The sequence below is a fragment of the Chlorocebus sabaeus genome, chromosome 2, assembly GCF_047675955.1.
Source record: "Chlorocebus sabaeus isolate Y175 chromosome 2, mChlSab1.0.hap1, whole genome shotgun sequence".
NCBI classification, from domain to species: Eukaryota; Metazoa; Chordata; class Mammalia; order Primates; family Cercopithecidae; genus Chlorocebus; species Chlorocebus sabaeus.
Genome location: NC_132905.1, coordinates 23005738 through 23032589, shown reverse-complemented (window position 1 = coordinate 23032589; position 26852 = coordinate 23005738). Strand labels below are relative to the sequence as shown.

General features: G+C 42.5%; 1 protein-coding gene across 1 annotated transcript in view; it reads left to right on the top strand.

The window, feature by feature from the left end:
- TOP1 (DNA topoisomerase I) overlaps positions 1 to 18553 on the top strand; it is a 95653-nt gene extending 77100 nt beyond the window's left edge. The window contains exons 14-21 of the mRNA XM_008017324.3: positions 7152 to 7295; positions 8284 to 8469; positions 9741 to 9809; positions 10653 to 10767; positions 12240 to 12367; positions 15794 to 15888; positions 16106 to 16255; positions 17270 to 18553. Of these exons, the coding sequence (XP_008015515.1) occupies positions 7152 to 7295; positions 8284 to 8469; positions 9741 to 9809; positions 10653 to 10767; positions 12240 to 12367; positions 15794 to 15888; positions 16106 to 16255; positions 17270 to 17372 (990 nt within the window). The 3' untranslated portion in view covers positions 17373 to 18553. The remainder of the gene's footprint in view (positions 1 to 7151; positions 7296 to 8283; positions 8470 to 9740; positions 9810 to 10652; positions 10768 to 12239; positions 12368 to 15793; positions 15889 to 16105; positions 16256 to 17269) is intronic.
- Positions 18554 to 26852: the final 8299 nt, after the last annotated feature.

Here is a 26852-nt window from a genome sequence, read left to right as displayed (position 1 = left end):
ACGTACTTCAATTTACATCATTACTCTCCTCCTCCCCTCCCGCCTCCACCCACAACAGTATTCCTCTTTTTCCATATCCTTGCTAATGTTTCTAAAGTTTTGCTTTTTACATTTGGGTCTTAGATCGACTGGAATGTATTTTTGCATATGGGAAGAAGTTGAAATCTAATATATTTTCCAAATGAGTAAACTGTTGTCACAGAACTATTTAGTTGTATTACCTCCTCTCTTGTATATAAGATATATCTACATATGTGTCAGACTGTTTCTGGGCTCTGTGTCCTCTTTAATTAGTGTGTCTGTTTCTGCATCAGTAGTATACTGTCCTAACTTCTGTAGCTTTATAAAGTCTATTGAGTAGGACAAGTTTGTTTCCTTCTTCAAAATTGCTTTGGCTATTCTTGGCCCTCTGCTGTTTCATATTAACTTTAAGATAAACTTTTTCAAATTCTAATGAAAACTGTTGATAAACTTGTTAATTAACAAATTCTAATGAAAACTGTTGAGATTGTTATAGGAATTGCAATATATTTATAGATTAATGGGGAAAGATACTGACAATATAATTGAGTTTCCAATTCAGGAACATGTTGTACCTCTCTATTCATGTCTTTTGAATGTATCCACCAATATGGTTTTTTAATTTTCTTCATAAAGGTTTTACATTTAAAAAATTTTTATTTTTAAGTGACCTTATAGTTTTTATTGCCAATGTGAATGAGATTTTTTTCCATTACATTTCTGTTGGTTATTCCTGAAGTGGTTATGCTTATAATTTTGCGGTGTTGATCTTGTATCTGGCAGCAGATACAAGAGGTGCTCAGAGTTGTTCAGGGTTGCTGAACTCTTAGTTCTAAAAGTGTCTGTCATTTGGGGTTTCTATGTAGATAATTATCTATAAAAACAGTTCATATTCAGTTCATATATTTCATATTTAAGATTTAATTTTTATTTCTAAACACAATTATCCATAAAATCCTAACCCTTTCCCTAGTCAATAGCAGTCACAGCCAAATGTTTATTAATTTCTATACTCAGTGCTTCCTTTATCTCTTACCTTCTGGGGTTTCTTGTCTTGTTGAAATACACTCTTTAATGCTTCTTTAGTGAAGACCCAACAGTGGCACTCACTCACCTTTGTTTACCTGAAAATTTCTTTATTTTCATCTTAACTCATAGTCTGTCTTTTCTCCAATCAAGAAAGTGTCTTATCATTGATAGATTCTGGTTTCACTATGCTGTATCCAGGGATATATATGTATTTATAGATAGACTTTCAATCTGAGGACTAATGTACTTTATCCTACAGTATTACCAGTCACTATTTCTTCCATAGCGTCTAGACCATTCCTTCTGTAGTTCTTTTTTAGAGTCCTATTAGATGAGTGTTGGCACTTTTCAATCTAGACATCTTTTTTAAACTATATTTTCATACCCTTTGTCTCTTTAGGTCTGATTTTTTAACTTTTAAGTTCAGGGGAATACTTCATTTTGGGTGAGTTGTAGCACTCACTTCCAAATCACTAATTCTGTTTCTAATTATATTTAATCTAAAATTTATTCCATCTATAATTTATTTCAATTACTACTTTTTGTTTTCAAAATTTCTAATTTTATATCTGATTTTATTTCATTTTTGTTTTATAATTTCATGTTTTTAGATTTTGTATCTTTTTATGCATACTAAACATACTTACTTGAAAGTCTTTGATTGTTCTATAAAATGTTACCTACCATGAATTCATGTGCTAATTACTGTTGGCAGTTTTTCTGAGCCATTTTCCTTGTGTCTTTTGAAATTTCTGTTTGTAAGCCCTTTTAACTGGGAGGTGTTTTTTGCTTATGTATTATTCTCTTTTCTTCCCCTTCTTCTCCTTCTGTGTTCATTACTTTCTGTCTTGCAGGGAGTCTCCTAGGCCAGCTCAGCCCAAGCTAATAAGGCCCCTGACTTCAGGTCCCCACTTCTTGCATGGAGCAAGAAGTGATCCTCCTGTCTCGGCCTCCCAAAGTGCTGGGTAGGTGTGAGCCACCACATCCAGCCTAGAGCACTTACATTGCTACATATTTGGAGCAAACGTAATTAAAGTATGACTTATTGTGACCCAGCAGTCAATAACAGATAACGTTTTTATAGTAGAGTGCTGAAGGTTGGTAACTTGTAGTTTTACTTCAAGGAGGGCTTTAGGTCGGCTGTATGGGAGACTGCCATCATGACGCTTTTGTTCTACACATCTCTGATCAGCCTCCAGAGATGTCTCCTAAGAGCCGTCTTTGCTTACTCTTGTGTCTATATTTTACTTACTTACTTCCCTCACATAATAGTGTATCATTCTATCCTATCTGTGCTCTATCAAGAAATGTAGCACAAGCATGATGTGAACTATGAATTTTCAACAATTTAAAAAATTAGATCATTGAAGGGTAAAAAGCACAAAGTTGTAGAACAGCTGGAGTGTGATCTTTTTATGTATCCTGTCTTTGCCCCTTTTCTGGAAACTTGGATTGGCCTACGTGCAGTCATTACCACAGTCATTGCCACTACTTCTAGCCTCAAAGGTCATTGAAAGGATTGGGATTTTTGAGAACTACAATAACACTTGCTCTAGGTACTGAAAAGTTGTCCTGAGCTCATTCATTTTATGTTCATCCCAGTTTGTTTTTGCTTTTCCTCCCAGGATTTCCATTACACAGACATCTTGCAAGTGTATTTCCATTCTCTTTCTCTCCCACTCTGTGCCTGGTGCCCATAGGATCTGAAATAGCATTGGAATGACAGCTAGCCTTCTGGAACCTGCAGTTTCAACCAAGGAAACTGATTCCAGATAACCCAGGAGTTTCTTGTCCTGCATAATCTAGGATTTTTACAAAAAGGACGTTTATGGGTACTCACTGCTAAGTACAATCCACTGCTAAGTTTGGAAGCATTACGTGCTCTCACAACCCAGGGAAAGTAGCCCTTAGTAAAATTCAGGTTTTTCAAACCAGCCTTAACCTTACATACAGAATTTATCATCACAATTTTTCTTTCAAATTAAATACAGCAAACTTTAGGATCAATGTTGACATCATGTTGCGTTCAATCCTGTTGAAATACTCTCAGTGCCAAATACACACTTCTGCCTTTTTTCTCTTTAGAGTCTAGAATTCTGTGGGGTTCCAAAGATGTATGTGCCTACAACCTTTTTTATGTAACCACCTAGGGATTAAAGGGCTTAATGTGAAGGAAAATATCTTTACACTATTCATCTTGGAAAGTTCTCATTTTGGTGAGTTCTATTAGAGAAAATAAGACACAAGCTCATTAAAAATATATACATATATATTCTGAGCCTGGCATCTTGGTATAAAATTCAAAACGTTTTAAATCTGTGTATTAATAAGACTAACATAGACCTAAGTGTGAAGACTAAAATATTAAAGCTTGTAGGTGATACCATGGTAGAATATGACCTTAGAGTAGATTCCTTAGGACAGAGAAACACCAACAAGAGAAACAGTTGACTAAATGGACTTCATTAAAATTAAAAATTTATGTTCAACAAAAAACACTGCTAAAATAAATACAGAATTTACAGACTAAAAGAAAATATTTGCAACATGTTTATCTGGCAAAGGGCTTCTATCCATACTATACAAAGAATTCCCATAGCTCCATAATAAAAAGACAGACATCCCCATAATCAAAAAAGCAAAAGACTTAAACATATACTATACAAAAGAAGATACAGGAATGGTCAATAAATAAGCAAATGAAAGAGTACTCGACATCACTAATTATCAGTGGAGTGAAAATTTAGCCACAGGGAGATACGAATTCCAGTTCTAGGTATTTTTACCTCAAGTGAAATAAAAACATATTTGTCCATGAAAAGACTTGTACAAGAATGTTCATAGCAGTGCTATATTCATAAGAGTGGAAACATCCCAGAATAGATAACACATTATGGTATAGTCATAGAATATACTATATTTATCAGCAGTTAAAGAAGGGAACTACTTATATATTCAACAACATGGATGAATCTTAAAAACACGTTAAAGGCCAGGTGTGGTTGGTGCATGCCTGTAATCCAAGCACTTTGGGAGGCCAAGGCGGGCGGATCACTTCAGGTCAGGATTTCGAGACCAGCCTGGCCAACATGGCGAAACCACGTCTCTACAAAAAAATACAAAAATTAGCCAAAGGTGGCGCACACCTGTAATCTCAGCTACTCAGGAGGCCGAGACATGGGAATTGCTTGAACCCGAGGGGTGGAGGTTGCACTGAGCCAAGATTGCACCACTGTACTCCAGCCTGGTGACAGAGCGGGATGCTGTCTCAGAGAAAAAAGAAAAAGAAAGCGTTAAAAAGGCAGACAGAGGAGTCTATACTGTGATTCTATTTATATAATCTAGACTAAGCAAAACTAATCTATGATGATAGTAATCAGATTGAAGGATCAGTGGTTGCTTGATGGAGATTGCCCGAGAAGGGAAATAAAGAGCCATGTAAGAATACTGGTAAATGTCATCTTCCCCAATAACAAACGTCTGAGAAAGTTACTAGAAAACAGGGTCCAGTTTGCCTTCTCACCCCCAACTTTGTAATCTTGAATCCAGATCCTGATTCCACCCAACCACTCTGCTGAATGGATAGCAGCTATATTAGAGAGACAATATAGTGGGCCTGCTAGTTTAAAGAAGTCACCCAAAGAATGTCATCTATAATCAGTTAAATTAGCCGGGCGCGGTGGCTCAAGCCTGTAATCCCAGCACTTTGGGAGGCCGAGACGGGCGGATCACGAGGTCAGGAGATCGAGACCATCCTGGCTAACACGGTGAAACCCCGTCTCTACTAAGAAAATACAAAAAAAACTAGCCGGGCGCGGTAGCGGGCGCCTGTAGTCCCGGCTACTCGGGAGGCTGAGGCAGGAGAATGGCGTGAACCCGGGAGACGGAGCTTGCAGTGAGCCGAGATCCGGCCACTGCACTCCAGGCTGGGCGACAGAGCCAGACTCCATCTCAAAAAAAAAAAAAAAAAAAAAAAAAAAAAAATCAGTTAAATTAGATTTTTACCCATTACTGAAGTGTGATTGAATTAGGGAAAGAGGAGAGGTGGTCAAAGGCAGCCTTCTCCAATGGATTCCTTGGTCTTCTTGAGATGGTTTTGTGATACCTTGCCTGGAAGACCTAGGTGGTTAGTTTATTTTCTAAAAGTAGTCTAAGAAAGTTTGTTCAGGGCATTGAACACTGCAGGGACAAGCATACTTCTTGGAGGCCAGCCATCTCCTGCTAGATCTAAGTGGGGTGGCTTCTGCCCCCACCTCCATCTCAGCTTGAGAGAATCCTGGATCCTTTGTGCAGGAGCCCAGCCAGCCTGTGAAGAAAAGTTGGTCTGGTAGTATCCTGTGAATGACTTATGGGTTGGGTTTTTCTAAATCTCATTTGCCTGACTCCTACCTTACATTCCAGTGGTGTGACTAAGGAACTGAGCAAACGTAACCCTAGGGGACTTTGAAACAGGCTTTGGTAGTCTGTGTGCATTAGTGTGAGGGGAAAGAGGCCACTTCTGAGCTGGGTACTCTACTGTTGAAGGTGAGCCTTTTGTGTCTAATTTTTCCGTGCATGTGTAAGAACAGTTGTCATGGAGATTTTCTACTGACTTGTGCATGAGGACAGCTTGTATCTCACCTTTTCTTATTCACCCTGTTAAATGTCAAAATGTACTAAGACTTAGGTATTTTTTCTGCGTCACCAACTACTAAATCACCCACCCATAATAGCAGGTAGTTACTGAAACTCCTGTTTTATAGCCAAACAAGTACATACCAGTGGCACACATGATTGTGAGAGTGCTGACTCCTTAGCTTTACTGTTGTAAGCTTTTAATTTCTGAGTACTTTCAGGATCGAGAAGTGGAAGACATTGTTGCTCTAGGTACCTCATGCTTATGCACACCCAGAAGGCTAGTTCTGCCCCCACCCCACCGCCCACCCCTTTTCTTTGATAGGGTCATCCTCTGTTACCCAGGCTGAAAGGCTGGTTATCTTCACCACAGGTCTTATGTCTCTAGGACCATGGGCCCACGTCATAGTCAGGAACCAGGCATGTGTGGGCAGAAATCACTACCACTTTCCTTTGTTGTGGGTGGGGAAATTAAGAGCAGAGATTCTTGGATTCTTAAATTCCTTCTCTATGTTTATGTCATGTAGTCTGTTTTATGCTGTTTTATGTAACCCCCTGCTTCTGGGATTTCTTGAAATTTTTCCCTTCTCACTTGTCATAATTGGCTCTTGCTTGTGAGTCTATTTTCATTCAGCTTGGTAGCAGAAATCTTCTTCACTATTGTTTAGATTCAGTTTTCACACGGTTTTAATAACCCTTCATTGGCTTTAGAATCAACTTTTAACCCTCCCACCAAAAGCTCTTATTTTTTTTCAAGGCTTTCTAGAAATATAGTTCCTCTCAGTCTCATCAAGAAATGCTTTGAAATGCAGAAGTTAGAAAATGGTGAATAAGTATGGTTGTTCCTGAAAGTCATTGTGTCCTTAGTAATTACATGTTGTAGTCTTTGGTTCTGTGTCTCTGACAGCTTCACCACACTGTAATTTAATGGAATTCACTTAGATTTAATGGAATTCAGTCCTAGTAGAAAACTGCTATTGGGTCGCAGAGTTGGCAGCAAGGCTGTGAAATTGATGTGGGAATGAGGGTGATTTCATGTGCTTTGTGTTGACAGAATTTAGTTTTTGGGACATCCCATGTGGGTTTTTCCCAGGAACATAAACATTTTACAGAATTAAATCTAGAAACTTTCTTCTGGGAAAGCCTCAGAAGTCAGTTGTGCTTGGCAGTAAGATGGGACAGTGTGCATTCTTATCAGGTTAAATGTGCCAAACTCTCTCTTCAGTACTATTCTTTTTTACCTTTGCTTAAGGTCAAGTTCCTGCTCTTTTATTCAAAGTGTCGCTTTGTCACCCATGCTGGAGTGCAGTGGCATGATCTCGGCTCACTGCAACCTCTGCCTCCTGCGTTCAAGCAATTCTTGTGCCTTAACCTCCCGATTAGCTAGCCGGGATTACAGACTTGCATCACCTTGCCTGGCTATATTCAAAGTCTGCCTTTACTACACTGTCCCGAAGTAATCTACCTTTGGGTTTGGGTCTTTATAGGGTGAGAAGGACTGGCAGAAATATGAGACTGCTCGGCGGCTGAAAAAATGTGTGGACAAGATCCGGAACCAGTATCGAGAAGACTGGAAGTCCAAAGAAATGAAAGTCCGGCAGAGAGCTGTAGCCCTGTACTTCATTGACAAGGTGAGAGCATCTTCCCATCGGCATTGTCTAGTGTTGAGCTTAACAAAGGGAGTTTCTGCTCTGCCCCAGGCCGTGTGCCACATACTGTATATGACAACTCAACACACATAGAAATATATTTGTGTGTATAACTGAAAAGTTGCACAGAACAATGCTTAGCCTTACTGTGAGCAGTAGATTCTGATTTTTTTTTTTTTTTTTTACTTTATTTCATTCCTTTAGAAAGTTGGTTATAACTTATAAAATTGGTTAAATAAACCATGCAGGTATCACTATTATATAGTTTTAAAGACCATGCTCTACAGGAGATCGATTTCTTGGTATTCATGAGAAGAAAAAATTGTTCGTGTTTTTCCCCCAGTCTTGTGTTTTAACATAAGTTCTGACTTGTCTCAAAATTCACACTAGCTTTTTAAGTTTGATTGCGCAGAGTAGCAGCACTCCCTCATTTGCTGCCTTATTTATTTTTTTTGTTTTCTCCATCCCCATTTTAGAGGACAGAACAGACAGAAGAGGAGCTTGAATATTTAACATCCCTATAGATTTCATAGTGGGTGGGGGAGGAAGTAACACTGCAGAATCCAGAGTTTCCAGGTCATGCTGACTGATGCTGTAGCTTCAAACAGAATTGGGAGGCTTCTGTTTTGGATTCCCAGAAATTGTATAAGAGTCAAAAGGCCAGGCGTGGTGGCTCATGCCTGTAATCCCAGCACTTTGGGAGTCCAAGGCAGGTGGATCACGAGGTCAAGAGATCGAGACCATCGTGGCGAACGTGGTGAAACCCCATCTCTACTAAACACACACAAAAAAATGGCCAGGCGTGGTGGTGGACACCTGTAGTCCCAGCTACTTGGGAGGCTGAGGCAGGAGAATCACTTCAACCAGAGAGGCGAAGGTTGCAGTGAGCCAAGATTGCGCCACTGCACTCCAGCCTGGCGACACAGCAAGAGTCTGTCTCATGCTCACCTTTTCTTTCTTTCCTGGGCAGCTTGCTTTGAGAGCAGGCAATGAAAAGGAGGAAGGAGAAACAGCGGATACTGTGGGTTGCTGCTCACTTCGTGTGGAGCACATCAATCTACACCCAGAGCTGGATGGTCAGGAATATGTGGTAGAGTTTGACTTCCTCGGGAAGGACTCCATCAGATACTATAACAAGGTCCCTGTTGAGAAACGAGTAAGTTAATGTAGCCTGTACTGTCTGGCTTGTTTTTCATTATTCAACAAGCATGGGTTGACTGCTTTTTTGTGTGCTCTGCACTTTGCTGGGCACCAGCAAAAGTGACTTGAGACAGGCATTGTGGCACATGCCTGTAGACCCAGCTACTCAGAAGGCTCAGACAGGAGAATCACCAGAGACCAAAAGTTTGAGGCTGTAGTGTGCTGTGATCACACCTGTGAATAACCACTGCACTCCAGCCTGGGCAAAATAGACTGTGCCTCTCAAATTAAAATAAAAATAAATGACTTGAAAGAGGAGAGGTATTATTTGATATCTTGTGTACCCCCTTTTAGTCACTGTCCCGCCCTGTGCTATCTTCTGGTAGCAGTATTCAATTAAGTGGCCTTCTGTAGCAGTATTCATTGGAGCATGCTGTAGAATAGGCCCTTACAGCAAATTCAGCATATGATTTAACTATATCTTAGTATCCCCTGGTCATGTGGCACATTTGTCACTTTGCATCTTTGCTCAGCCTCTCTCCAGCTCCTGAGTGAAAGGTTAATCTGTTAGTCCCCAGATCTCTGAGCCCATCACTGAAGAGGGTGCTACAGATCTATAGTCCCAATCTAATCTTTTCCATAGTATTGGGCTTGAACCAGAGACGTATAGTGTGCAGGATCCTAATAATCCAGCCCATCAGCAGTCCTCTTCTTATAAGGACACTATAATCAGTAATTAGGCTTTGCTGGCTGTGGAAGTACTCTGTATGAGAGACTAAAGAGATTTGACAATTAAATGTAATACCTGACCTCAGATTGGATTCCGTACTGGTGAGATAAAGGGCATCATCAGGTAAACTGACAAAATTGGACTGTGGACAGTAGATTAGATAACAGTATGTATCAATGTAAATTTTTGAAGCTGATAAATACTGTGTAAATGTAAGGGAATATATTTTTAGAACATACACACTGAAATGTTTGGGACCATATTATAAGTAAGTACTTATAAATGTACTTTAGGACCATATGATAAGTAAGTGCTTATAAATGGCTCAGAACAAATAATTATGTATATATATCTGTAAATATACACATGGAGAGAGTGAGCATACATGCACACTGTGCAAATGATGAATGGGGTGAAACGTTAACAGTGAATCTCAGTGACGGATGTATGCATCTTCCTTGTGCCTTTTTCTTTGCAAGTTTCTTTAAGTTTGGGATTATTTCTAAAGTTAGGATTTTTTCAAAGAATAATAATTAGGATTCACTTATGTCTTCTAGGTTTTTAAGAACCTACAACTATTTATGGAGAACAAGCAGCCTGAGGATGATCTTTTTGATAGACTCAATGTGAGTAGACAAAGCACACTATGTTGAAGGGAGTCCCAGCCAGAGCCTTACAGTACCTAAAGGGGGGGGAGGGTTGCTGGCAGACAACTTGGGCTCTCCCTTTAGCCTGGCCTGCTCTGTGGCATCCCATACACGCTGTCTTCCTTCCTCTGAGCCCACAGTGAATCTGCAGTCAAGAGACGACACATCTGCTGCAGAACAGCTGCTAAAGCACTCAGGGTGGGGGGTAGACAAGCCCTACCTTTTATCCTTCCCTGCTCCTGCAGCACTTTCACTTCACTGGATGCCCAGCCACCCCCGCTGGAGACCCAAAACCTGTCCCTGATATCCTAATAGGGAAGGACAAATTTGCTTTATTGGTCTGTTAAGCCCACCAACCTGGGCCAGGCTTGGTGGCTTATGCCTGTTATCCGAGCACTTTGGGAGGTCAAGTAGGGCAGATCCCTTGAGGTCAGGAGTTTGAGACCAGCCTGGGCAACATGGCAAAACCATTATCCAGGCATGGTAGTCCACACCTGTAGTCCCAGCTACTTAAGAGCCTCAGGGGGATTGCATGAGCCCGGGAGGTGGAGGCTGCAGTGAACCAAGATTGCACCACTGCACTCCAGGCTGGGTGTCAGAGTGAGACCCTGTCATAAACACACAAAAAGATTGAAATACTTCATAGAGAGGCATCATGTAACCCTGTATTCTGGAATTCTTTTCCTCTTTCCCTAACTTCCCACTTGTAGGGCAATAAACCGACAAGATTGTGACTGCACTGGCATAAATTACTCCTAGGACTGCTAGAAGGAGCAGGTAGTACAGCTTTGACCTAAATCTCTGTTGCTTTGTCTCCTCCAGACTGGTATTCTGAATAAGCATCTTCAGGATCTCATGGAGGGCTTGACAGCCAAGGTATTCCGTACATACAACGCCTCCATCACGCTACAGCAGCAGCTAAAAGAACTCACAGCCCGTAAGTATTGCTTGGCCAGACAGGGCCCACACCCCTACTAATGGTATCCAGTGTCCTTGCTTAGCTAAGTCTTAGAGTCAGTTCTATTTTTTTTCCCTACCATTGTGGTCACTTTTTCGCTTTAGACCTCTAGTAGCCAGCTAATGCTATGCTTAGTTGTATAAACATAGGATCAGTGCTGTTTCCCCCTTCCCACCCCCAACTTCAAGATTAATTTCATGGAATGCTGACAGCTTTTCACCTGCTATGAAAATGCCTGCATTTGTGTTTTATACGTATATTACTTAAAAGCCCACAGAGTGAAGACAGTGCTGTGATGTTCTGTTAAATTGGAGAGAGTAAAGTTGTCATGGTTACCAGAAAAATACAGGAACAAGTCCTTCCCCGAAGTTTCTGTCATTTTTTTTCCCCATAAGAGAGTAGATACTTTCTATAGCTGATTTTTAGAATATCATCACCAAGATCCATGGGCTTTTTTTTCCTGGAGCCCAGTCACTATTGAATTTCCACTGCCCTCTGTAAATACGTCAAGTGGCCTTAAAATATGAACCAGAAAAGCCAGAGGTAGGTATATTGAGGGTCATTATTTTAAGGTGGTAGAAAGAATGCCACATTATACAAATAAAAACAATTTTTTTGGATGGCATTTATAATTTTTCTTTTTAAACAAGATACTACCAGGCCAGGTGCAGTGGCTCACACCTGTAATCCCAGCACTTGGGTAGCCAAGGCAGGAGAATCACTTGACCCAGGAGTTCCAGACCAGCCTGGGCAACATAGTGAGACCTTGTCTCTACAAAAATTTCTGAAAATTAGGCAGGTATGGCAGTGTGCACACCTGTAGTCCCAGCTGCCTGGGAGGCTGAGCCCAGGAGTTTAGGGCTGTAATGAGCTATGACCATACCACCGTACTCCAGCCTGGGTGACAGAGTGAGACCCTATCTCTAAAATAATAATAATCATAATACTACTACCACCTGTGACTTAAAACTTTTAAACTTTTAATGTCCCTTCAATTCCTCATTCTGTTCTGGCTATGTTGGGTGGAGAGGTGGGGAGGTAGGGAGTGGCCAGCATAGAACTTAGGAATATGGGCAACAAACCATAGTAATATCAGCAGCACCTATGATGAGCATATGGGTGGGGAGGAAGCAAGGAGATGAAGGGTCCCTAGTCAAGTTCCCTGAGTAAAAAGAAAGATGTAGATTTTATTATATTACCTAGACTAAGAGTTCCTCTTGTGATGGGAATTTACCCAGCCCAAGCTTACATATTTAAACTTACCACTATCATTTTCTTAAGACTATTGACTCAAATTTTGACCTTAGTCCTTGGGGGCAACTTGAATTAATCATCTGAGTAAGATAAGGGCCAGCAGAATCATGGGGACAAGGCACTGGGGGAAGACATACTGTGTGTTCACTTTTGGCGTGCAAACTGACCCTCCTGCTACCATGTTCCTTTCTTTACAGCGGATGAGAACATCCCAGCGAAGATCCTTTCTTATAACCGTGCTAATCGAGCTGTTGCAATTCTTTGTAACCATCAGAGGGCACCACCAAAAACTTTTGAGAAGTCTATGATGAACTTACAATCTAAGGTATCTTGGATAAAATGAAGGGAACTGTGTCTGCTGTGGGCAGATCATCTGCAAATGAGAGGATTTGGGGCTGGGATATCAGCAGGCCAGTTCTGGGTCTGTTGTAGAAGGTCTATGCTAAAGATAAACAAATGGAAATATGATAGTAGTTAACCTCTAATCAAGATACTGAATATCAGAGTACCCATTGTTCAAGAAATCTTTCTTCTACAGATAGAAGTTCTATACTGGCCACTCCCTATTTTGAAAAACTAACTTTGGTGTACATTCTAATTGCTAATTACTGTCCTTATTGTACATGAGGAAAGTGGATTTAAAGGGTCTTCATAATTCCTTGCCACAGCTCAGAAATACAGCCATTTCCAAATTAGATTGTTTCAAATTGAAAAGATGATGAAACAATTATATATTTAAAGTCTTTCCAATCCTAGCATAGCTATTTGTATTTTTACGCATTCCACATGAATCATGTTTTTATATAGTTCATCATCAAACATCTGTTGAATACTGGCCATGTGCCAGACAAGTTGCTGCCCTAGACGGAAAGACTGGTGTGCAAATAGGTGCTATTCCTTGTCCCTGAGCCTCTTTCCTCCTTCTGACTCCACCTGGTACTGAGCTTTTAAACCATAAGGCACTTAACATTTGATGATGAACATTTTTGTGTTAGCAATGACTTCATAACTAATTCATCCTAACGTGGTGGTCCACAGTGAGAATTTGCAGATACTTCATTATAGAACAGATATAAAGGGTTAAAAAGGAAACAAATTATATTGAAATACAGTTATCAAAATACATTTTAAAGTCCGATACAGTAATAGATGTGCTTCCTTATTAAGGTCTTGAGATGGCTGTAGTAAATTTCAAGGTAGTAATTAATTAATATCAATGATACTTTAAGATTTCTGCAGCAATTCAAATATGAAATGAAAATGTCTAACATCTATTGATGATAAAGTCATATGTGCTGCTGCTATTATATTACTATGGTTTGTTCCCCATATTCATAACTGAAGAAGAAATGCTAAATTTCAGCTAGAGGCTGGGTGCAGTGGCTCACACCTGTAATCTCAGCATTTTGGGAGGGTGAGGTGGGAGGATCACTTGAGCTGAGTAATTCAAGACCAACCCGGGCAACAGAGTGAGACCCTGTCTCTATTAAAAATTTAAAAGTAAATATAAATAAATTTCAAAAAGAGGTTATTGAAATTATAGATGTAATTTTTTTCTCATCCAAGTTCATGGAATTCTATACTTGTACAACTGGAGTTTAAGAACTACTACTATGGAATGAGACTGCATTTTAAGGCTCAGAATGTTTTCCATTTGTTGAGATTTCCTTAAGATAAGTACCCATGAGTAATACAGCTGGTTCAAAAGGTACACACAACCTATAGTTTATGCTACAGATACCATCTGGCTTTCTTGAAGAGATGTACACGTCCACAGTGAATGAATATACATCCATAGACCTCTTGAGTCCTTGGATCATATGATTGGCAGGCAAAGAACTCTATAGCTGGCCCATCCTAGCAGCTCACATTTGCTGCCACTCTGTTAAATGCTGGTCATCTGGAATTGTTTATTCTCCTCATGTTATCATTCCAAGCCAGAAATAAAAGCATGAATATTCAGGTGCTGTTTACCTAATTCAGGAAGACCCCTCCCAGGAGTATGAGGAGGTCTTTTGTTGCTCTCACTCTGGAACCACTGTTTGGGCAGCCCAGGCTGCCTGCCAGACGAGCCCTCCAAGCCCAGGATTCCTCTCCTGTGTGCCCACAAAGCAAACACACGCCCCTGTTTGCCAAGTGAATCAATGGAGTCTTTGATGCTTTGAGAGAATTTGACATAGCCTGCCAATTTAGCATTCACAGAAATGGTTAAAAGATTGTGGTTTGCTACATTTCTATCCTAAAAAGAATCTGGCTAGTGGTGTCTGTGACGCTTTTGTATATAGAATCAGTCCCCTCAGTTTGGCTTTGGACAACATAGATATTGGAAGTAAGCCATTCATAGTAAAACATATTTAGTGATTCTCTCACAATGGTGGCCTCTGTTTCCAGTCTTGGGCTGTGTGTATTTAATAAACAATTCTGGGCTCAGTGAGCAGCCCAGTGTGTGTCAGACATGTTATTTACTCTGTGGAGGTTGTGTTAACCTCACAGATCAGCTAGATGGTCATAGATATGGGGTTCTCCTGCCCTCAGAGCAGCGTGAGCTCACTGACAGGGGCTCTAGCTCCATGTTGTTATCCACTGCTGTCTCTAAGCAGGAATCTAAGAACTTTCACCAGTGGTGCTTCAAGGATTCTAACAAGCAAGAAAGGCTGAAACTGCCCTTGACTCTTCCCTTATAGATATGGATTCCACGAGATTTCACTTGGGAAAAAAAGCTCCACAGCTGAAAGTGTTTTCACATCCATTGAGTGACAACTAAGGTCCTTCCCACCTCAGACCTCTCCTTTTTATTTTTTATTTATTTATTTATTGAGACAGAGTCTCGCTCTGTCACCCAGGCTGGAGTGTAGTGGCGTGATCTTGGCTCACTGTAAGCTCCACCTCCCAGGTTCATGCCATTCTCCTGCCTCAGCCTCCCGAGTAGCTGGGACTACAGGTGCTGGCCACCACACCTGGCTAATTTTTTGTATTTTTAGTAGAGATGGGGTTTCACCATGTTAGCCAGGATGGTCTAAATCTCCTGACCTTGTGGTCCACCCGCCTTGGCCTCCCAAAGTGCTAGGATTACAGGCATAAGCCACCGCGCCCGGCGACCTCTCTCCTTTTAAAAACAGAATGCCAAAGCTAGGCCCTGCCATGTCCTGGTTTGGGACAGACTGGCTGAGCTGTTTGGCTTCCTGGGTGTCTTTTAATTGCCACTTTGTAGCCCCTTGAGTACTCTCTTCAGTGCATCCATTTTCCTTGAGAAGCTGTCACCGCCTTCCCAGAGTACTGGTGGGATCTGAGGAACGAGCTGGGGTTGCCCAGTAGATGCAAGTATCCTGGCTCAGCTTCCTAAAGAGTAGCTCCTACAGTGTTCTTGGAATGAAAGCTAAAAACTGGCACAGGATCTATTTGATAAACAGCTGTCATTTGTAGCCGTTCTCCCAGATGTCTGACAGCAGAGTGTTCTCTGATGGAAAGATCAGCACCCAGATTCCCAGCCCCAGCGGGTTCCTTTCCCTGAGCCCCTAGGTTACTGCGCTGTAGAACCCTTGTTTCTTGCAGGATCACTGAAGAACAAACAGTTGAATTCAGTAGTCCCTGTGCATCTTCTCCCTGCCTTCATGAAGCCACCCTTGGTGTTTTTATCTGACAAACCACTGACAGAGACAGCTTGGTCCAGATAACATCTAGGTTTCACCTTGTCTTGAGGGAGCCATTTTTCCTCTACAGCTCATAACCTTACCACTATTATTTCCCCTAGATTGATGCCAAGAAGGAACAGCTAGCAGATGCCCGGAGAGACCTGAAAAGTGCTAAGGCTGATGCCAAGGTCATGAAGGATGCAAAGACCAAGAAGTACGTACCTGGTATTGTAAAAGTTGGGGCGGGTGGGGAAAAGTATGTGCAGCATCTGTCAGAGGTCCTGGGGCCCTGGCTTTTCTATGGTTTCTGAGGGATGTCTTTTGGAAATCTCTGTACTAGGGCTTTTATTGACTCAAAGTGGCAGCATGGGTACAGTGTGCTCTTGTTTAGAGCCCAGGCCTGGTTCTTGAGGACTGTGCTATTCTTCTAGGGTAGTAGAGTCAAAGAAGAAGGCTGTGCAGAGACTGGAGGAACAGTTGATGAAGCTGGAAGTTCAAGCCACAGACCGAGAGGAAAATAAACAGATTGCCTTGGGAACCTCCAAACTCAATTATCTGGACCCTAGGATCACAGTGGCTTGGTAAGTGTTGAACCTTCCTTGATCTCCTGCTGCTAGCTCGAGAAAGGTGGAGGGCACTGGTGGCCTTCACATGCCATTCCTAAGCTGCACACTTCTAGTCCTCTGGGGAAACTTCTGGCTTCAGCTGTGTCCAAGTTACTTTGGTTGCTGAACCTTGTCTGTAAATGCATTGCAACATTCTGGTTGCTCCTAAATGGTCAGTGCTGTCATGCTGCCTTGTAGTGTATGGGTTCCATCCCTATTCCTTATGGAACTGTAGGACAGGAATGGAAACTCTTAGCTTCTGGCAAAATAGGAAAGAGCCCATTAAACTCTACCCTTCAACAAAACTTTTTGTTGAAGTTTTTTGCAGTTGAAGGTAGGAACAAGAGATAAAGATGAGAATAGAGATCTGAGCAACTTAGAGAGGCAGAGGGGTCTTTAACAAAGGCAAATAAATATTAGGTTTCTCTCTGTGTGTCACACACACTGTCACATAACATCTGAAACAAGTGGCTTTGTTTTGGAAGATGTTTAGTTTGAGCTGTTAAGTTCTGAGCATAGGTGGAGATATCCTCCCCTATGGCACTTGCTAGTCCGGGCTAAAGGTTCCACCTAACTCTTTTGTACCTCTTTCTGCTCGTTTTGCCTTGTTTGGTGCTAGAGGTTTGGTTAGCTCTTAAAAGGCAATATAGTATAGGGTTAAGAACATGGAGAAAAACTGCTTGGGTTCAAATTTCAGGTCACTTACCAGCTAGCTGTTTGAGAAAATCAGTAAATTACCTAACGTCTCTGCCTCAGTTTCTTCATCTGTACCTTTTTTACTTGTACATCTGCAGAAGCACCTAGTTTAGAGATCACTGCCAAGATTAAATGAGTTGATCACATAAAACCTTTAGAACATGCTTGGTGCACTATTAATTTGCATCCTCACTAGACAGATGTGAAAGAGAAGATGGAACATCTGACCCTGGCCTTCAGATATGGGCCATTGCTGAGTCACCCTAATCCCCCTTATTTCTCCTTTGTTTGCAGGTGCAAGAAGTGGGGCGTCCCAATTGAGAAGATTTACAACAAAACCCAGCGGGAAAAGTTTGCCTGGGCCATTGACATGGCTGATGAAGACTACGAGTTTTAGCCAGTCTCAAGAGGCAGGGTTCTGTGAAAAGGAACAGTGTGGTTTGGGAAAGATGGATAAACTGAGCCTCGCTTGCCCTCGTGCCTGGGGGAGAGAGGCAGCAAGTCTTAACAAACCAACATCTTTGCGAAAAGATAAACCTGGAGATATTATAAGGGAGAGCTGAGCCAGTTGTCCTATGGACAACTTATTTAAAAATATTTCAGATATCAAAATTCTAGCTGTATGATTTGTTTTGAATTTTGTTTTTATTTTCAAGAGGGCAAGTGGATGGGAATTTGTCAGCGTTCTACCAGGCAAATTCACTGTTTCACTGAAATGTTTGGATTCTCTTAGCTACTGTATGCAAAGTCCGATTATATTGGTGCGTTTTTACAGTTAGGGTTTTGCAATAACTTCTATATTTTAATAGAAATAAATTCCTAAACTCCCTCCCCTCTCCCCCATTTCAGGAATTTAAAATTAAGTAGAGCAAAAAACCCAGCGCACCTGTTAGAGACGTCACTCTCTATTGTCATGGGGATCAATTTTCATTAAACTTGAAGCAGTTGTGGCTTTGGCAGTGTTTTGGTTCAGACACCTGTTCACAGAAAAGCATGATGGGAAAATATTTCCTGACTTGAGTGTTCCTTTTTAAATGTGAATTTTTATTTTTAATTATTTTAAAATATTTAAACCTTTTTCTTGATCTTAAAGATCGTGTAGATTGGGGTTGGGGAGGGATGAAGGGCGAGTGAGTCTAAGGATAATGAAATAATCAGTGACTGAAACCATTTTCCCATCATCCTTTGTTCTGAGCATTCGCTGTACCCTTTAAGATATCCATCTTTTTGTTTTTAACCCTAATCTTTCACTTGAAAGATTTTATTGTATAAAAAGTTCCACAGGTCAACAAATTTAGAGGAAAATGAGTATTTGGTCCAAAAAAGAAAAATAAGATTTTAGGGCTTTTATTTTTTCTTTTGTAATTGTGTAAAAAATGGAAAAAAAAACATAAAAAGCAGAATTTTAATGTGAAGACATTTTTTGCTATAATCATTAGTTTTAGAGGCATTGTTAGTTTAGTGTGTGTGCAGAGTCCATTTCCCACATCTTTCCTCAAGTATCTTCTATTTTTATCATGAATTCCCTTTTAATCAACTGTAGGTTATTTAAAATAAATTCCTACAACTTAACGGAAACTTAAGTGTCTGCCTCTTTGTTACAAAGGGCCTCAGGCCAGAGTTGGGGCTGGGACTTAGTGTGGGATGAGGTCTCTCACCACTCAGGTCAGCAAGAGTAGATTCCTCCCAGGAGCAGATGAGGTAGGGCCTGGCCTGGAAAGGGGTGTGTGTGCCTGTCCTGCTGCTGTGGGTGTGGGTTAAAGGGGATCCAAAGTCCATATCCTTAGATGAAGACAGGAAAGGAAGGGAGGGTGCAAAATATCCACAGTAAGAGGTGTGGTGCAAAGACAGCATCAGAGGCCTAGCGTAGGTAAAGTATATTGAGCAGGATGTTGCAGCTGTATTTGGGAGTCAAAAGTTTTGGAGAGCTTTCCATGTGTACTGGCCAAAAGCAGAAGGGAGCTGCTTTGAGTTGGCTCATGTGGCTAAGCTTACAATCAGGATGGGGAGAATTAAGGTTCCAGATCCCAGAAGCCCCTTCCCAGGTGGGATGCAAACTTCTCCCTGCATTCACTGCTTAATTGAAAGAGGCAGTGTGGTCTCTGACCATTTTCTGATGCTCCAGATACCTTAGCTGGCTATGGTCTCCACAAAAATTGTTCCTTTGCTCATCCTAAATTATAGGTAAGTCTGGAATTCAGAATGAAAGGTGAGGTCTCTAGGTCAAATGGACTACAGGGAGCAGGAAGGCCAGAAGGGTCAGAATTGGTAAATTAATGGAAGGGCTCTGGGCCCTCTAGCTTGTTAGCACGAGCAGGTAGGTGTCTTCAGGGAGCCGAACCCATAGTCTCTGTTCTCCCTGAGGCTGGAGGCAGGGCTGGTACTAGGCCTACAACAGAATCCTAGAGGTCCTTGGGAGCCTGTATTTTCATTAACCAGTGAAAAAGGCAGCATTCACCCCAGGGAATAAGGGAGGTTATATAGCCATCACTGTTTTGGAGCAGAGAGACTCCAGCCAGGTGTTTTTGAATTCTGTGTTGAGGTAGCTGGCCACTGAATGTAGGGAATACAACAGAGAGGCTCTTTTGGTACCCATTTGATACACTGTAGCTGGTAGGTAGGTGATAAGTGGACCTCAGATGCCACAGCGAGGGGACAAACTGGTCCATAACTAGAAGGTCAGGTAAGGAGGCCTTGCAGGCAGAAGACCTTGCTGATGAACAGGAAGTAATGCTTACCTCTCTGGCAAGGACGGCCCTTGCAAGTCTGAGGGCAGATGCTGGGCAACAAGATGCCGCTCAACACAACTGAGAAGGGCATCCCAGCCGGTGGCAGCAGGCTTGGGAGACCAAAGCCAGAGAATGGGAAGCCGACCTGGCCACTGGGGATGAGAAAATAAGCTGAACAGGTAGGTGGGGGCTAGATATAAAGGGCCTTGAAGGATGCCTGACCCCAGGAGTCAAGAGTAAACTTATTCCCTTGCCTAGTCCAGTAGGTTTTACTTCCAGCCACATCCAAGAACAGGCCAGATGGGCAGGGTCTGAGAAAACCCTCCCATCAGGCCTTTCTATGATGCTTGAGTTTGGTGTGGGCAAAGGGCTTCCACATGCTACCCAAGCCAGATATCTGTGTGCTGACTTGGCTCCTCTCTTCTCTTACCTCACCTTCACCTCCCATCCCCCAAATCTGGCCAGCAAGTCCTGTCTGTCCATTCTCCCTGCCAAAAGCTGTCAAATTTCAGACCTCTGCTACATTAAAACATGAAAAAAACAACCTTCACAACCCTCAGCCCTTTCCAGGCACTACTTTCCCTTTTTTCCCAAACAAGCACCTGCAATGAGTCATCTACACCATGCAGTCATTCCCCCAGCCACTGCAACTAGCTTCTGTCCCATGAGCCCACAATTCCTTCTCTTCACTCTGACCACTTATCACCAATGACTAAATGACCAAACCAATACATGGGATCTCCATTCTGCGTCTTACTTAGGGTCTCTGTGGCACTGGACACTGTTGACCACTCCTTCCATCATTTTGGGGGTATAATGATTTTTAGTAACTTTGCTGAGTGGTGCAACTATTAACCATAAGTCAATTTTAGAACATTTTCATCTCCCTGTAAGATCCTTCATGCTCACTTAGAGTTAATCCACATTACCACTCCCAGCCTCCACTAACCTTTCTAAATGTGCATTCTGAACATTTCATGTAAATGGAATCATTCAATATATGGCCACTCCCTTCTCTCTGGTTTTCATAATGCCAACCTCTCCTGATTTTCCTCCTGGTCCCTATCAGGCTTTTTCTGAGTCACCTCTTCTATCAGGCCCTAAGTGCCATGATTCTTATCTCAGCGTAGCTGATTTCATTTGCCCCTAAAGGTGATGACACCTCTTTCTCTCTAGCCTAGAGCCCTTTTCTAAGCTCCAGACTCACATTGTCAACTACACCTCTGCAGGGCATGTCCACAGGCACCTCAATCTCAGCGTCTCTAGAACTGAGCTCAGTACCTACCACCCCAAGCCTGTTGGGCCTGGGCTTCACAGCTCAGGGAAGGGCACCAGATCCTCTGTCCCCCAACCCAGAAACTAAGGTGGCCACCATCCTTCACTCCTCTCATTTCCACACCTAGTAAATTACTCCAAAATCATCTCCTCAATACCATAAAATTTAATTTTTTCCTGAAAAAATTTTACTCCTTAGAAACTCCTCAAATAATGAGACACTGGCAACTTGTTTTGAACCAAAAAGCACTTTTTAGAGAAAACACATTACCCTGAAATGACCTCAGGCCAGTTTTGGATGCTTATAAGTAGTCCCCTGACAAAAATCAGTAAACAAGGAGACAAAGAAATTTAACACAGACTTAGTAATTATTTTTCACAATCCCAAGAATTCCATTTAAACAAGCCTCTTAGAGATCACTAAATAGCAAAGCGTCTTTTAGATTTTATAATTGTACTGTGTGTGTGTTTGTTTTCTGTTTTTTGTTTTTGTTTTTTGTTTTTTTTTGAGACGGAGTATAGCTCTGTCACCCAGGCTGGAGTGCAGTGGTGTGATCTTGGCTCATTGCAACCTCTGCCTCCTGGGTTCAAACCATTCTCCTGCCTCAGCCTCCTGCCACCACCCCCAGCTAATTTTTGTATTTTTCGTAGAGATGGGGTTTCACCATGTTGGCCAGGCTGGTCTCGAACTCCTGACCTTGTGATCTTTCCGCCTCAGCCTCCTAGAGTGCTGGGACTACAGCCATGAGCCACTGTGCCTGGCTGGCCCACACAAATGTTTTTAAAGGAGTCTTTTAGGCCGGGAGCAATAGCTCATGCCTGTAATCCCAGCAGTTTGGGAGGCCAAGGCAGAAAGATCACTTGAGCCCGGGAGCCCAAGGCTGCAATGAGCTAAGACTGTAATACTGCACTCCAGCTTAGGTGAGAGTGAGATTCTATCTACACACACACACCACAGTCTTTTAGAAGAACTGAGATAGTAATGGATAACATGACAGAGTTGAGGTTTGGGTCAAAATAATATGGGAGGGGTTAGTGGGTAGAATTTGGCATGAAACAAGAGTGGCCACTAATTCATTATTGAAGCTAGATGATGGGTATGTGGGCATTCACTATACTACGCACTTAGACACATTTGAGATTTTTCTTTTTCTTTTTTTGAGACGGAGTCTTGCTCTGTTGCCCAGGCTGGAGTGCAGCGGCGCAATCTCGGCTCACTGCAACCTCTGCCTCCCAGGTTCAAACGATTCTCCTACCTTAGCCTCCTAAGTAGCTGGGATTACAGGCATGTGCCACTTGTAATGCTAATTTTTTTGTATTTTTAGTAGAGACGGTTTCACCACGTTGGCGAGACTGGTCTCGAACTCCTGATCTCAGGTGATCTGCCCACTTCAGCCTCTCAAAGTGCTGAGATTACAGGTGTGAGCCACTGCACCTGGCCCAGCCACCGTACCTGGCTGAGATTTTTCTTTAAAAATGTCTTTTATTTAGACACAGGGTCTCACCTTTGTTGCCCAGGCTAGAGTACACTGGTGTGATCATAGCTCACTACAGCCTTAAACTCCTGGGCTCAAACAGTCCTCCCACTTCAACTTCCTGAAGAGCTGAGACTACAGGTGCATGCTACCATGCCCGGCTAATTTTTTTATTTTTATATTTTTAGAGACAAGGCCTCACTATGTTGCCCAGGCTGGTCTCCAACTCTCGGGGTCAAGCAATCTTCCTGTCTCAGCCTCCCCAGATGCTGATATTATAGGTGTGAGCTGCTATGCCCAGCAGAGATATTTCATAACATGTTTAAAGCAATACAGTAACTGGTTATTTTGAAGATTATTAGTATATATCCATAGAGGAATTGAGGGGGGAAAAAGCAATATCTTAATGTTATACTAAAAGGTAATTATGCTTAGGTTACAATTTTCAGTGATAACATCACATACTAATTCAGAAAGTATTCTCTTTGCTGTAACATGGATGAATCTCAATAACATTATGCTGAACGTAGACACAAGAGTACATACTGTATGATTCCATTTATGTGGAATTCCAGAATAGGCAAAACTAATCTGTAGTGACAGTCAGTGGTTGCTGGGTGGGGATGCAGGAGACTGACTGCAAAGGGGCGCCAGGAAACATGCTGGGATGATGGAAATATTCTCTTTCTTGATTGGGTGGAGGTTACATGAGGGTATACATTTGTCAAAGCACAAATTTTACACTTAAAAATGGATGTATTTATATGTAAATTATTCCTCAACAAAAATTATTTTTTAAGTAAAAAAAGTTGGCCGGGCACAGTGGCTCACGCCTGTAATCCCAACACTCTGGGAGGCCAAGGCTGGTGAATCACCTGAGGTCAGGAGTTCAAGACCACCCTGGCCATGGTGAAACGCCGTCTCTACTAAAAATACAAAAAATTGGCCGGTGCGGTGGCTCAAGCCTTTAATCCCAGCACTTTGGGAGGCCGAGACGGGTGGATCATGAGGTCAGGAGATCGAGACCATCCTGGCTAACATGGTGAAACCCCGTCTCTACTGAAAAATACAAAAAAACTAGCCGGGCGAGGTGGCGGGCGCCTGTAGTCCCAACTACTCGGGAGGCTGAGGCAGGAGAATGGTGTAAACCCGGGAGGCGGAGCTTGCAGTGAGCTGAGATCCGGCCACTGCACTCCAGCCTGGGAGACAAAGACTCTGTCTCAAAAAAAAAAAAAAAAAAAAAAAAAAAAATTAGCCGGGTGCGGTGGTGTGCACCTGTAATCCCAGCTACTCAGGAGGCTGAGGCAGGAGAATCGCTTGAACCTGGGAGGCGGAGGTTGCAGTGAGCCAAGATCGTGCCATTGCACTCTGCCTGGGCAACAAGAGTGAAACTGTCTCAAAAAAAAAAAAAAAAGGTTGTTTGCTCTCTCTCAAACTTAGAAGGGAGGGAAAGTGATGATGTGCTTTGAGAGATTCTATTAGATGACTTAAAACGTGACTTATGGTGAAAATACAGAAATCCAAGATTTATATAAAGAGTTGAATATAATTTACTGAAAATGTGAGTGTGCGAAAAATCAATATTCATGAATCAATACATTGTTTTAAATATGTGACTTAAAGTATGTACATGTTAACTAAATAAACTATTATATGTGGACATTTGCATCTCTAAAAATGTTTATATTTTAGTTGCAAAAAATTAATAATAACCCACAAAACAACTTGGAGTGACCCTATCATGAAAATGAGTGTTTGCCTTGTATCTGGAGTGGCCACATCTCTTTCAGGCATACAGCTTCTCACTCTGCTCTATCTCCACAACACCAACAGGTCTCAATAAAGCCAAGTGTCCCTTCTCAGTGCTCCAGGGGACCCCATCACACTGAATTGTCATGGTCTGTTGGCATTTCTGTACCCACTGCTGGAGTGGGAACTTGTTCTGACTCAGCTTGCTGTCCTAGTGCTCTAGAGGATGCATCGGTGAAGTGTGTTGCAAGGAGGAGAGAGAAAAACAGAAAAGTGCAGGTCTGCCCTGGCCTGGGCCAGTAGCTGGCAAGGGCTTTCCCCTTCTCTTCCTTTATTGCCATATGTCGCCTCAGTGATGCAATCACAGTGTCCCTGCCACCTTTCAGAAGAAGGTACATCTGCAGCCCAGCTGGAGAACCTCAACATCTGGGTCCCACTACAGGGGCCAATCAGCAGAGATACACCAAGGTCGATGGAGAGAGCAGCCCCTGGGAGCAGCTGAGCCAGGTGTGATTTTGCCTTGAGAGAAAACACGAGGCTCTTGAGGGACAGATAATATATCCCAGGTGAGGAGGAAAGCAGGTGGACATGACCTAAGAAGTGTGAGGCCTGACGACTAAGTTGGAGCCACAGACAGATTTGGGGGCCAGGGGTCAGGAGCCTAAACAGCAGGTTGTGGGTGGAGTTCAAGGTGCACTGTTAGTTCTTAGGAATACTGGCTGTATGCTGAGGTGCAGGCTGGCTCACAAACCCAGAGGAGGGGCTGTTCAGATGTCTAACATGAGAAACTGACTAAAAATTAAAGAATGGTTTAGGTTGGGTGCAGTGGCTCACACCTGTAATCCCTGCACTTTGGGAGGCTGCAGCGGGTGGATCACCTGAGGTCAGAAGTCGAGACCAATCTGGCCAACATGATGAAACCCTGTCTCTACTAAAAATACAAAAAATTAGCTGGGCATGGTGGCACGTGCCTGTAATCCCAGCTACTCAGGAGGCTGGGGCAGGAGACTTGCTTGAACCCGGGAGGCAGGAGTTGCAGTGAACCAAGATCGCGCCACTGCACTCTGGCCTGGGCAATAAGAGTTAAAAAAAAAAAAAAAAAAGAATGGTTTAAAGGAAAAGGACAATGTTCTACACATGGATCAAATTAGACACTGCAAGACTATAAATCTGCTCCCTTCTAATGTGAAAAGGGCTTCACTGAGCTATACGCTATACTTGTATATTATGCCTTCGATATTCACTCAAAGCCATTACAAGGAACAAATGAAAACAGCATCAGTATTTGCTATTAATCAGTTGAGAACATTCTCCACTATTTCAATTAAATAAGTATCCAGGTGAGAAACTTCTTTTATAATTTAACCCCAGAATTTTTTTTTTACTCCAAAGAACCAGTTAACAGAATAGAAAGTGTTACTGTTTTGGCTATCAGGAAGCTCAGCCATGTTTAATTCTCAATCACATCAGCTACGTTAACCCATAAACCATATTATCATCCTCCTCCTTATAATCTCATCTCCTATTTCTATATTTTGTTCTCTATTTTTAAGTACTCAAAACTTTTTTTAAAAGGGCTGAGAAAGAATACATTTGTGGTAGGTATAGCAATGTGCCACCCAGATCCCCTTCAAGGAAGGACTTGTTGACCCAACTATTGGGAGAGCTGTCAGCAGAAAATCTTTAGTTGCCAGCCCCTCGAAGATCACCTTGGCTGCAGAGTGCTGTCTGGCCCAGGCTAGGCTCTTCCCAGGACATTACAACTGCTTTCCAGGCTAGTGCCAGACAACAGAGATCCTGGGGGTTGGCTGAGACTGTCATCAGGCCTGCGTCTCCATTTAGTTTGCCCTGCGCCCACTCCTGTTTCTTTCCGTACCTCCCCGAGTGTTGATCCCAGGAGCACTCCCTAAAAAACATGCTGCACACTAACCTGTCACAGAGTCCACATCCAAAGAACCCAACCTGTGACAGCACTGAATCAAAAGAGACTCAGGAGGCTGAGGCAGGAGAACTGCTTGAACTTGGGAGACGGAGTTTGCAGTGAGCCGAGATTGCGCCATTGCACACCAGCCTGGGCAACGAGAGAGAAACTCTGTCTCAAAAAAAAAAAAAAAAAAAAAAGAAAATACATCAGGTAGGGATATTTTACAAAGGAGAGAGGACATACAATAAAGTGTTCATACATACATGGGAAGCAAAACAGCACTGACTCTGGGGCCAGACTACCTGGGTTTCAATCCTGCCTTTTAGCTCTGTGCCTCAGTTTTTTCATCTGGAAAATGGGGGTAATAAGAGCACTTATAGGGCTGTAATGAGGAAGAAATGAGACAATGTGGATAAAGCAGTTCCATAGTGTTTACTATACGCCAACCACTGTTCTAAGTGGTCATTTAATAAACAGCTGTGAGGCCAAACCCACAGGTCCCGAGGGGCAGCTGGGTTGGGACTCTCCCCAGACTCTGGGCACGGGCACAGGTACAGTGTAGGCCAAGGCATGCTGAAGCATGCATGCTCACAGAAATAGGCCTGAGCAGGGCTAGCCTGGGTGACGTCACAGGCGTGTGCCTTGTGTGGGTGCTGGGCTGCTCCTCCCAGACAACGCAGCTGCACGTATTGCCATTCACACCCACACACCCATATATATGCTGA